Source organism: Mauremys reevesii, linkage group 1, assembly GCF_016161935.1.
Source record: "Mauremys reevesii isolate NIE-2019 linkage group 1, ASM1616193v1, whole genome shotgun sequence".
In the NCBI taxonomy this organism is placed as follows: domain Eukaryota; kingdom Metazoa; phylum Chordata; order Testudines; family Geoemydidae; genus Mauremys; species Mauremys reevesii.
In genome coordinates this window covers 58,560,479-58,572,799 of record NC_052623.1, presented here as the reverse complement: position 1 = coordinate 58,572,799, position 12,321 = coordinate 58,560,479, and the positions used below count along the sequence as shown (strand labels likewise).

The 12,321-nt window shown below is 44.1% G+C and overlaps 1 protein-coding gene across 1 annotated transcript in view; it reads right to left on the bottom strand.

Moving 5' to 3' along the window:
* The window catches only part of LOC120391193 (complement C4-like), a 93,901-nt gene extending 93,269 nt beyond the window's left edge, over positions 1 to 632 (bottom strand). Inside the window, exon 1 of the mRNA XM_039514656.1 lies at positions 460 to 632. Coding sequence (XP_039370590.1) covers positions 460 to 524 — 65 coding nt within the window. The 5' untranslated portion in view covers positions 525 to 632. The remainder of the gene's footprint in view (positions 1 to 459) is intronic.
* Between the last annotated feature and the right edge of the window lie 11,689 nt (positions 633 to 12,321).

The following is a 12,321-nucleotide window of genomic DNA, read 5'->3' as shown; positions in this document are numbered from 1 at the left end:
ATAACCAGTCCCACCCCAAATTCATCTCACATACAAAGGGGGAAAGGGTGGACCTTGTAAGCGAATAATGACTACCAATGCCCAGTTTAATAGAGAGCAAGATTAGACAGGCTCACGCCTACATATCTGGAGGTAATACTAGGCAGTGCATTAATAACACTATAAAAATGTGTGTATTTTATACTTGAAAACATGTATCTTCAACTGATGGTACCAATACCTCCCCTATACTATCCATTCCCCCAAATGCTTCCATATGTAATCACTTCCATCTTATATATGTTGAGTTATATACAGTTCATCTTCATCTGGATGCTTGTCTCCCTAAAATACTAGCAATACAAGAATATAGAATCTGGGTTTCATGAGAAGGAGATAGGGAGTTGAGTGTCAGCCAGCTATGCTTTCTGTCCCATGGCATTTGTCATTAAGCAGAAAACTAATAAGCAATATACTTACGATGGCGCTTGTTCTGCATTGCGCAAGAATGCACAAATGCTCAGCACAAATACCAGCCTTTCCATCAAGAACCTCTGCAGTATAAATTTTCTTGCTGCAAAAAAGATCTATCAGAAGAACATTAACAACCTCCCTTTGAGATGGCGGTGGTTAGAACGGGGCTGACCACAGATTACATCAGTTATCAGTCTCTATCCTGGGTTACTCATTAATAACCCTCAATATTATGCAATCAATAGAGACTGAAGGTTCCAGAGATGTAAAAACATAGCCCAGAGATGCGCATTCTAGAGCTAATCAAGACTTTGCATGTTGTTATTCAGCCTCCGTTGCCCAGAGTCTTTGCAGCTGCAATATTTTCAAATGTTAGTCATTTAAAATCATGTGGAGGGAAGTTCTTATAGTATGATGCCTACTTTAATAGTGTAAGTTCTGAAAATGCAATCCTTAAAACCAGTTTCATGAAAAAGATGGCATGACAAAAACAATTGCAATAAGCCAATTCTTCATTCTGAGTGGGGAATAAAACAAACGGTGCTTTTTTCTATTGGAGTGTAACTTTGTTCTAGTAAGAAAGTTTATTTCCTGTGTGTTTAAACACTGATTGGATTTAGTGATTATGAAAACATGAGAAATACTGACTACAGCCAAGTACAGCATGGGCAGGCACTCAGCAAAGTTCACAATGGAACTCCTCCAACGCAACTCCGTCCTGGCCTGCAATACTCAAACTATTACACTCTGGACTTTTCCTGAGCAAAGCCTGAGGGTTGCATTGAACCATACCAGATTATGTGCTGGGTTTGTGTTGTGGACAAATGCTTACTGCAGGCACGAATTAAAGACATCCATTCAGTTGGATCTGGTCACACTTTACGGATGTCCTGGAGGCCCATTTTCTCTCATCTTGTTTTAGTCTCTTTTCTCCAAAATCTGGTCAATTGTTATCAGGGCACAGTTGAATTTCCTTGACAGGACAATGACCGTTAGTGAGATTAGCAGACATGACACTAAGGCAGTGGTTTTCAACCAGGGGTACATCAACCAGGTCTTCCAGGGGGTACATCAACTCATCTAGATATTTGCCTAGTTTTACAATAGGTTACATTAAAAAGCACTAGCCAAGTCAGTACAAACTAAAATTTCATACAGACAATGACTTGTTTATACCACTCTATAGACTATACACTGAAATGTAAGTACAATATTTACATTCCAATTGATTTTATAATTATAAGGTAAAAAGAAGAAAGTAAACAATTTTTCAGTAATAGTCTGCAGTGGCACTTTTGTATTTATATATGTCTGATTTGTAAGCAAGAAGTTTTTAAGTGAGGTAAAACTTGGGGTACACAAGACAATTAGACTTCTGAAAGGGGTACAGTAGTCTGGAAAGGTTGAACTGCAATAAGCTATGTGAACAACCTTGAAGAATGGTTCAAAATTAAAATGTGTCTAAAGAGCTCAAAAAGCAGAGTTCTCTGATCCCAGTGCCACCCCCACCCTTCACTTTCTACATGTTGTTCGGAGTTGGAGTGGACAATTTCTTTATGTGATAACAGTCACTTCTCTGATTTTAATTAGGTGACACATTCCAAAACATCCTGTTTCTTTTCTCTCTTCGTTTTCATGTCAAGCTCTTTCTCAATGTATGTTCAGTGATAAGATTTATCTACAGGGAGTTAGGTTTTTATTGCTCGTTTGTATCTGTAGGAGACCTGAAACACAGCGTATGTAACCAACGGCCTTCTCAGCGTCTTGATTTTATTACAAGGGGCTAATGTATTCTGGGTGTTCAGAGACAGCATCATGAAAAGATGCATTCAGAGAATTGGCTCCTTACACATTCTTATGAAAACAAATACATTTCAAAATTAAAGCAAAATCAAATCAAGCCACGTAGTCCTAGCTTTGGTCAGTTGTGTCTATCCCAAAACAGACAAGAAGCCCATGTTCATTGTCTGGTCTAAGGCACATGTGAACCATGGCTTCTAGGTGAGTGTAGCGATGCTAATGCTAGCCCTCTAGAACAGAAGAGAGAGTGATAGTAATAATACTGAGCTCTCATATAGGGCTTTTCATCTTAGATCTCAAAGCACTTGACAAACCAAGGTCCCTGGGCCATTGTTCCTGTTTTGCAGATGAGGAAACTGAGGCAGAGAGGTCATAGAATATCAGGGTTGGAAGGGACCTTAGCAGGTCATCTAGTCCAACCCCCTGCTCAAAGCCGGACCAAGCTGCAGACAGATTTTTGCCCCAGATCATTACATGGCCCCCTCAAGGATTGAACTCACAACCCTGGGTTTAGGAGGCCAATGTTCAAGCCACTGAGCTATCCCTCAGGTGAAGTGACTTGTTGAAGATCACCCAACAGGTCAGCAGTAGAGCCGAGCATAGAACCTGGGTCACCTGCTTCCCACTAAGTAACAATAAAAATAAAGCTTTGATTCATTTATTTGTTTCAACTATTTAGACGCAAAAGTCCTCATTCAAGAGTGAGGCACTCATGTTAGTGATCCATCTTTAAGATGGTCCAAGAATAGTTTCTAAAGGTTTTCTATAAAATTTACTGCAACAGCCTCCACCCTCTTCTGTGCAGATCATTGGCAGGGATTGAACCAGTGCCCTCTAGTTTGTTACAAAGCAGATATTTACCACTTGAGCTGAAGGACTAAGAGCTAGAGTCACAAAAGTACTTAGCACAGGCACCAACTTCTAGTTTTCCCCAGGGGTGCTCCACGCCCACTCCATCCTTTCTCCCCACCTCTTCTTGTGCCCACTCTGCCCCCTCCCCAAGGCCCCGCCCTCACTCTGCCTCTTCCTGCCCCTCCCCGCGGCCCTTGCTTGCCTGCCGCTCTCCCCCAAACCCTTCCCCAAGCCACCAAAGAGCTGTTTGGTCATGCTCCTGATTAGCTCATCGGGGCACCACCAAACAGCTGATTGGCAATGAGGCCACTGAACAGCTGTGGCCAGTAGGTGCTCAGCACCCACTATTTTTTTTCTGTGGATGCTCCAGCCCCAGAGCACCCATGGAGTTGGCATCTTTGGTACTTAGGCACTTAAACCCCAGACTTACACACCTAAGTCTCAGTTTTAGGCTCCACTGCACTTTGCAAAACTCCATATGACAGCTGTAGGCACCTGAAAGCACTTGGAGCCCTAAGCGTTTGCAGTAGAAGTTCCCTAGGCACCTACATTTCTGCCTGGGGGCCTGTGCACCACTACCTCCTGCTAGGTGTTCAGACTCCAGTCTCCTGCCTAAGCCACAGAGCAATTCATGAGCCAGGGAGGATGGTTGTTCAGCCAGCTAAGTTATGTGCAGGGCCTGATCTGGTAGGCCTGCTCGGAGGCCACCTACCAGCTTGGGCCCCTCAAGCAAGTTCACAGAAAATTATCGAGGAGAGGGAGGAAGACTTTTAGCCCAATGGTTAGTTACCCAAATGGGATGTAGGAAACCACCAGTTCAAATCCCCACCACTGCCTGAGGGTGGGGTGGGTGGAAGGGATTTGAACAGGGCTCAGCCTCCTGACTGGAGTGCGTTTTACCCACTGAGCGATAGAACATACTGTTGTAGGGCTCCCTTTGTCTCTCCTGAGGAAGCTGTTCCACTGTAAAAAACAAGGCATCATCAGCCCAGAGGGACTGGATCCTCTGTCTCCCACTGCTCAGGTGAGTGCCCTGACCCTAGGCTACAGTGTCAGTCTCATGCTTCCTTTCTCACCCAAATGACTCTTCCAGCTTCTGCACTGTGGACAACCACCCCCTTCCTTGCAAATAGATAAATAAAATAAATTGCCTTAGGCGACTAACTCCAAAGCGAGCTCCTGGCTCCGGATTCCTAGCAGAGATAGTGGTCTCCCTAGAGCCTGGATTTAGGCTCCTATCTCCATGAGAGCATCGGGGCTTAGCCCACAACACCAAGCATGTTGGCTTTTGTGAATGGTATTGGAAGGTGCCTCTCTCTCCCCATTCATTGTATAGGGAGCCCAGCTGTGTAATGCAGGCTTTGTGAATTCCTGTGACTTTCCAGGCACCTAGAAGTTACGTGTTGTGACACTCAGCAGCATCATACCTAAGTATCTTTGTGACGCTAACCCTAAGTCCATTAACTAGGAGCGGTAACACAAATGTCGGCCTGTGACTCAGCCTCAGGAAGGGACGGAGACACCCTTGGCCATGGCATTGAACCAGTCACTGTAATTCCAGGACCCCAACCTACAAAGCGGAGAACACGTCTCCTAAGAGGCTGAGCACCCTCATCTCCTATTGAAATCCACGGGAGTTGGGCACAATCAGTACCATACAGGGTTGGACACACAGATGTCATTTAAATCCACAGAAGTAATTAACACCTAGCTGTTTGTGCTGTTAAAGGTTCTTTATTAAAGGCATTACAGAAGCATTAGCTAAAACCACCATCAGGTCCAATTTCAGGAGCCCTTTCCCGGAACACTGACTCATAAACATGGTTTTATTGACAGAAGAAAAGGGAAAATTGCCCATCTGATTCACGGACAACTGAAAACAAGAAGTGAGCACATGAGAACTGCCCAGATTTTCTAGTGATAAACCGCCCTTTGGCATATAACATTTAGGTCTGATCCTTAATTATTAACATCATATGCCTGGAACAGGTATTAAAAGGCAGTTGTCTAAGAATTTGTAGGCTGAATTTACATTCAAAGTGAGGCCATGATACTTGCCAGGGCTGGCTCCAGGCACCAGCTTATCAAGCAGGTGCTTGGGGCGGCAACTCCGGAGCGGGGCAGCACTTTCAGGTATTTGGCAGCAATTCGGCGGAGGGTCCCTCACTCCCGCTCCGAGCGAAGGACCTCCCACTGAATTGCCGCAGATTGCGATTGCGGCTTTTTTTTTTTTTTTTTTTTTGGCTGCTTGGGGCAGCAAAACCCCTGGAGCCGGCCGTGATACTTGCTATCAGAACTACCACTACTGTCCCACGTCCATTTCTGCAAAATTTGCTCTGTTGGGAAGGACGGAGAATTTCCACCCCCTACTCCCCACCCTGTAGTGGCTCATTCCAAACTCACCCAGCTCCTCCATACCACGCTATCCATGAAATTTGCTCTACAGTGGTCAACAACTCCACACTCTCATTAAACTATAATTCATTAAGTTAAATCATTTAAAATGAAAAGTCTTCCTGATACATTGATGGTGCCACAAGAGCAGTAGGTCCCTCAGTCCAAGGCAAGTGGGAAAGGTTCATCTTGCTAAAGCTGGGAGCTGGCACAACCCTCCTACACTTCCATCCATTTATAGAACTCTGGGCACAGCAGATAGATGCACAACTTGCAACTGTGACATACATCCTACTGGCTTTGCCAGAGGCTCCCTTTGGATTATCTGGCAGAGCTCCTTTTTAGGGGGGAACTGGGGTGTCCCAGGACTAGTCTTTGCTGATGTAGTGCCAACTGCAAATATTATGGGGCATTTTCAAAAGTAACTACATTGAGTGCCCAAAATTGTACACTCTAATTTTGGGTGCTCAAAAACATTGATATGGGAACAGATCCTGGGTTTACATAGACAACTCAGTTTATTAGGTACCTACTCATGGCTCTGAAAGGGTTGGCAGGGAAATCCATATTTGTTTAAACAATGTCTTTTGGAAGAAAAAAAGAAGAGTCTTATGCATGTGGAACAGCACCTTAATCCTCACACAATCCCAAAGTAAGTAGTTGAGGGGTAAGTAGCAGAAGTCTGGGTCAACTATATTTAGAAAGCTGAACAAAACTACATGCCTACTTACCTACATGCCTCCAGCTTCCATCCAGGACACACCACGCGATCCATTGTCTACAGCCAAGCTCTAAGATACAACCGCATTTGCTCCGATCCCTCAGACAGAGACAAGCACCTACAAGATCTCTATCAAGCATTCTTACAACTACAATACCCACCTGCTGAAGTGAAAAAATGGATTGACAGAGCCAGAAGAGTATCCAGAAGTCACCTACTCCAGGACAGGCCCAACAAAGAAAATAACAGAACGCCACTAGCTGCACCTTCAACCCACAACTAAAACCTCTCCAGCGCATCATCAAAGATCTACAACCTATCCTGAAAGATGATCCCTCACTCTCACAGATTGTGGGAGACAGACCTGTCCTCACTTACAGACAGCCCCCACTCCCCCTTGTTCTTCCTTTTTGCACTAGAAAAGTTTTTAATTGAGAAACTAACATACAAAGCATAAAACCCTTCCAAGATAAATAAATAAAAATGTATGAGATTGGCACAACAGAAATGGACAGATAAGATGTTGTTATGCCATCAAGTGAAGCAGAAGTCCCTACGGAATTTCTGTTGAAAAGGCTAAAGATGGTCACAATGATGGAACACTGCCCTCCTGTGATGAATTTCCATTAACTTTCAAGAGCTTTGTTACATTTCAGAAACATGCTTCATTTTGGACTCATAATATAGTTACTTACTAATTATCAGTTAGATTGTGACCCAATCACTAGCACGGGATGGGGGTGGAGTGGGGGGGCTGCATGTAATTACATTATTGCAGGAAAAGCTGCGGGAAAGAATTGAGGCTGAAAGAACTGAGAGAGTTGAAGTTCTTTCCCCATTTCTCCTTGCTCTGAGGCGTAAACGAAGTTACTGTTCAGGGTACAGCTACTCTCTGCTAGCCAGTGTGTCAGGGAACAGAGCCACAGTCCCACACATTTGGTTGTAGGGAGGGGTAGAGGCAGGGGCGGCTCTAGGCATTTTGCCGCCCCAAGCATGGCAAGCAGGCTGCCTTCCACGGCTTGCCTGCGGAGGTTCCGCTGGTCCCACGGCTTTGGTGGACCTCCCACAGGCGTGCCTGCAGGAGGTCTGCCGAAGCTGCGGGACCAGCGGACCCTCCGCAGGCAAGCCGCTGAAGGCAGCCTGCCTGTCGGCCTCGCGACGACCGGCAGAGCGCCCCCAGTGGCTTGCCGCCCCAAGTACGCGCTTGGCGTGCTGATGCCTGGAGCCGCCCCTGGGTAGAGGCCCCCTACATACCCTTTTGGTCTTAGTAATGGCAAGACTGCTGAAGCAAGAAAGTTAACTTGCTCATGCTTTTCTTCTATAAAACTCTCTCAAGAGTTCTTTGTACTGGATTAGTTCTTATCACTTACATACAGTGTTACACATACCTGCAGATCAGTTTCTCTTAGCAATGTTTAAGACAGTTGCTAAGTATTAGACGGGATACATTTTAGCAAATCAACTTTCTTTAAAAAAAAAAAAAAAAGGGACAGTACCTGGACCGAGATTTGCAAACATTTTTTTCTAAGCAGCATATTGGATTGGTCCATTGAATTTATGCCAATGAGGAATGACTTTATACTTGTTGAAACTGGGCATTGCTGGCAGATGACTGAAGAAGAAAAACAATCCTCAATTTCAAAGATAAGTTTTAGTTAGACTAGAAGGCTCATGAAATAGGTTATGGGACACAGAGGCAACACTTTTAAACCTGGCAGCCTAAAGTAAGGCTCCTAAATCTTCATTTAGGCATTTAAATAGAAGTGGCCTGGCCCACTGATGTTAATAGGTTTAAGAGCCCAGCTATAGGCACCCACCTTTGAAAGTTTGGGGCCAGAGCCTTTCACCTGAAGGTCACCAAGTCAAATTCTGTCCACCTCAGTCATGACTGAAAGTTATTAATAGCTGATGGCTGCTTTGGGCCCTACATGGTGAGGAAGCATGGACCGGTGAGCTGGGAGTTAGGCAACCCAGGTTCAATTCCCTCCTCCACCACAGACTTCCTGTGTGACTTTAGTCTCTCTGTGGCTCAGTTCTCCATCTGTAAAATGAGGTAGCCCTTCCCTGCCTCACAGGTGGGATTGGGAGGGGAAAAATCCATTAAAGATAGTGATGCGCTCAGGTACTACAGTGATGGGGGCCCTATACAGAGCTAAAACAGATAGCCCTGGTCACCATTCATCTATCTCCACATGACAAAGAATGTAACTAGTTCTAGTTGGCACCTTTGTGGGCAGTAGAGTTGTGACCTGCTCCGATTTGCATAAAGGCAGGGCTGAAATTGCAGGGACCGTCCAGCAGTGGTGTAAATCAAGACTATTAAGAACACTGATTTTGACTGGCAGTGCTTTGAAGGGTTTCTGAACCCTGCTCTGTACATGTACGGGTCAGGCAGGCATGGAGGCAGAGACGGTCACTGAGTGGTGATAGAAGGGGTTAGCCACGTGGTCCTGCCAACATCTGTGTTTATCTGGAGCTGCAGCAGCCCCTATTGCCCTTTAGGCAAGAGAAAGTCCAGAATTGGGCTCTTCCTACCCCAATTCTGAAACAACAGTGCCAGTTCCACCACAGAAAGAAGTCCCAGGGGCAGAGTGCAGGGAGGCAGACATTAAGAGACTATGCAGGGAAGGGGACAAGATGGAGGACTCTTCGTTTACCAGAGCTCTTGAACTAATGCCTTCTTCACCAGCACAAATTCCACACATTTGTTTAACAAAACTGAAGTTTGTGGTTGCACTGACTGAGGTGCTGCACTTTACAACTATTTTTGATTTTAAGGGATAAGGTGAACTAACGGAACCCACTGAAAGCCTCATATTCAATTCCAGGCCCCTGCCAGTCACTCAGCCCTTCTCTGAAGTCGCCAGTCACTGCAGCACACTGTGGACTCTGGGGTTAACAGAAGGTTCACTAACACTGAGAGAGTGGAATATACATCCTGTGAACCAAAGGAAATTAAAAACAGTCATATATGTTTGTTGTGGGAAGAGAAAAACATTTCACTCTGCTCTAGATTAAAGCAAGCGAGGGAATGGCTGTGCAGGTTTTGTAGCAGCTGCCAACTTTAGAATTCCCAGATTACAGTGGAGATAAATAGATATAGTTAGTTTTCTTCAGCTCAGAAATTTACTGTGACCTCTCCTGTCTTCACTACTCCCTCGGCAGGCTTCCACATTCCCCAGCCAGCAGTCAAGGAGGAAGAGAGGGCATGAAGCAATTATTCCACTGCCTTTTGGAGAACAGAGAGTTGACCCGAGGGGACACAAAGGCTGTGCTGAAACCTGGCAAGAGACGTCTCAAGGAGAACCCCAAAGAACTGAGATTGATCTGGGTCCACACTTCCCCAGTCATTCCCATTTTGACTATTTAATGCTGAGACTAACTGGCCCCTGGAAACCATTACAACAGTTCCTTCAAGGCCAACAGAATCCTTATATCAAAGCACACTGAGCAGTAAGTGCTGTCATTTCCATCTTGGAGCCAATAGCAACAATTCATGCCAACGAAAGTTCTCCAGAAAGGCTGGACTCATGCTCTCCTGGGACTGTGGTCTGGCAGCAGAACCTGGGCAAGCTAAAGTCTGGAGAACTGAAAAGCTCTCTCATACTGCATGAGCAAGGAAGAGGCTAATGTGGGATCTAATGAAAACACAGAAGTGGAACATGTGAAGCCTACTGAGGTTTTTCGGAAGAGATTGATGTTCCTCTATGGGCACTTGTATGTCAAGACTCAATGATCCTTGTACCATTGATATCAAAGATCAGCAATCATGCAATTATAGGGCGATCTCCATCACTAACTGGAGCAAGACACCAATACTAATGGGTCACTTTGCACTCTGTCCAGAGCATAGGGAAGGAAGAAAAATAATGATCAGTATCCCCATACCCAGTCCCCTGCCTCTTCAAAGATAACTTAATTAGTTCTGCCGATTTAAAATGAGATAGATTTGATAAATGATGCAGGTCAGCCAGTGTTTAAAGTAGCAAGTTGCCAGCCCCTAAAAGAAGAAATGGTGCACTCAGCTGGCACAACCCAAAATGTACTGTGGGATCATGTCAAAAGTTTGCTTTATTTCCAATCTTCATTATTTGATGGGAGGTCATAGTACCGTTGTCTGGGCAGGATTATTTGGATATAGAATAATGTTTGTATAGCTGTAAAAAACAGCTGTTTAGTTTGGAGTCCGTCACTATGCCTCTGAAACACATGAGCTCACAACTCAGACCTTTTCATGGATCACTCTTTAAAGGTGATCTGAAAAGATTAAAAAAAAACTGGGTTAGTGCCATTTTTAGCTTCCTTATGTATAAGACAGCCCAGATGTTTCTTCTATTAGGTTTCATTCCTGCTTGATTTTTGGCATTAAGAAATATCAGGTCTCCCCTGGAGAATCTACAGGACATATATATTGTTAATATCTCAAATCTTAAATTAAGAGAGGCATGTTGAATCCTTAACAAAGACATCCTTTTTCCAAAATAGAACTGACTACTGAATTTAAATAGGCATTTGTGCACATGCACACCCCCAGAAGAAGTTTATTCAATTAGCATAGAAATTCTTTCTTCTCTTGGTTGCTTAACTTTCCATCTCTGGATCTGTTTGATATTATCCTTTCATTAGCTCTCGAGTCACCATAGAATCTCCCAATCTAGATAGCACAGGAATTTCTAATATAACACACAAAGTTGCTTTGGAAGTCCCCTTTAAAAAAACAAACAAACTGACATTCCATGGAACCTACATCTGTCACTGCACATCTCTGTAACAAGGCAGCAGAAGGACTTCAACTAAAATATTTAAACTGTTGTATGTCTTCCAAAGTCAATGTTCTTTCATATTTACCTATCTGCTAAGGTTTTGCTGACCGTCATACTGATTCATTTGTTGAGCCAAAGTCCAATACACAGACAAAAAACAGTCTGGGATTCAGATACAAAGTAAAAATTAAATAGTGTACCTCCACTGAATGAGACAGACACTTTTTCTTGAACGTCTGCTATCTCTTCTTCCAGTAACTTCATTTTCACTTCATGGTCTTTCATTGTGTTTTGCATGATAGCAATGGCTTTCTGTTCTTCAGCTTGAAGATCTTCCAATAGCACTTTTTTCTCATCCAGCAAGATCTGAATAAGCTCACTAAACTGAGCTTCAATTTTCTCCTTTTGTGATTACCTCAAGCTCTTCATACATTTCTTCTACAGGAAACACCTCATGTGTTTCCCACAGAAGAAACCCCCGTTGTCTGAAGAAGCCCTATCTCATTGCTGCTTAATCCTGTCAATTTCAAATTTATTTGCTTTTCAATAGACTATTCAAAAGAGACAATATGACTCTGCTCCTTTGGCCTGTTCTGAACACCTTTTCAAAATGAAAGTTAGAGACAGGCAAAATCCCCTGTGCATAAACAGAACAACCCCCCCTAGCTTAGTAGCCATATATTGTACCTATCTAATAAAGGACACCTAACCCAGAGTTCTAGAAGGTGTCTGACTTGGTGTGTGAGTGAAGAAAAACCTAAAAATTGTACTAAGTTATTTCCTTTCTGGTGGGCTCAGATGGAGAGCAAGATAATGGCCCATTGGGCAGTGTTGGCACAGGATACTGTGAGGTGCAGAAGCTGAAGGATGTCAGGCAGAGCTCATGGACCACAAAAGGAGAGGTCAGGTAGACTCTCTTTCAGAAGAAAGACAATGTAGACCTGGCTTCAGACTATAAAGCTATGTCAGAATAACTGTATCGCTCAGGAGTGTGAAAAATCCACACCCGAGTGTTGTATTTAAACTGATCTTAACCCCCTGTGTAGACAGTGCTATGTCAATAGGAGAGCTTCTCCCTTAATATAGCTACTGCTTCTTGGGGAGGTGGATTAAGGTGTCTTCAGCTAAGCTCTGCAGTTGCGCTGATGCAGCGTTTTAAGTGTAGAAATGCCCTGGTGTGTAAACTGCAGGTCTTAAATACATATGGTCCTGAAAGGGACACACTAAAGATTTCTTGTCCCAGGTCACCATGAACCAACTGACTAGCTGAATCTTGTACTGCTTTGTGATAGCTGGAGATGCTGATAGAGATCACAAGCCTGGCTATCATTCTCATTT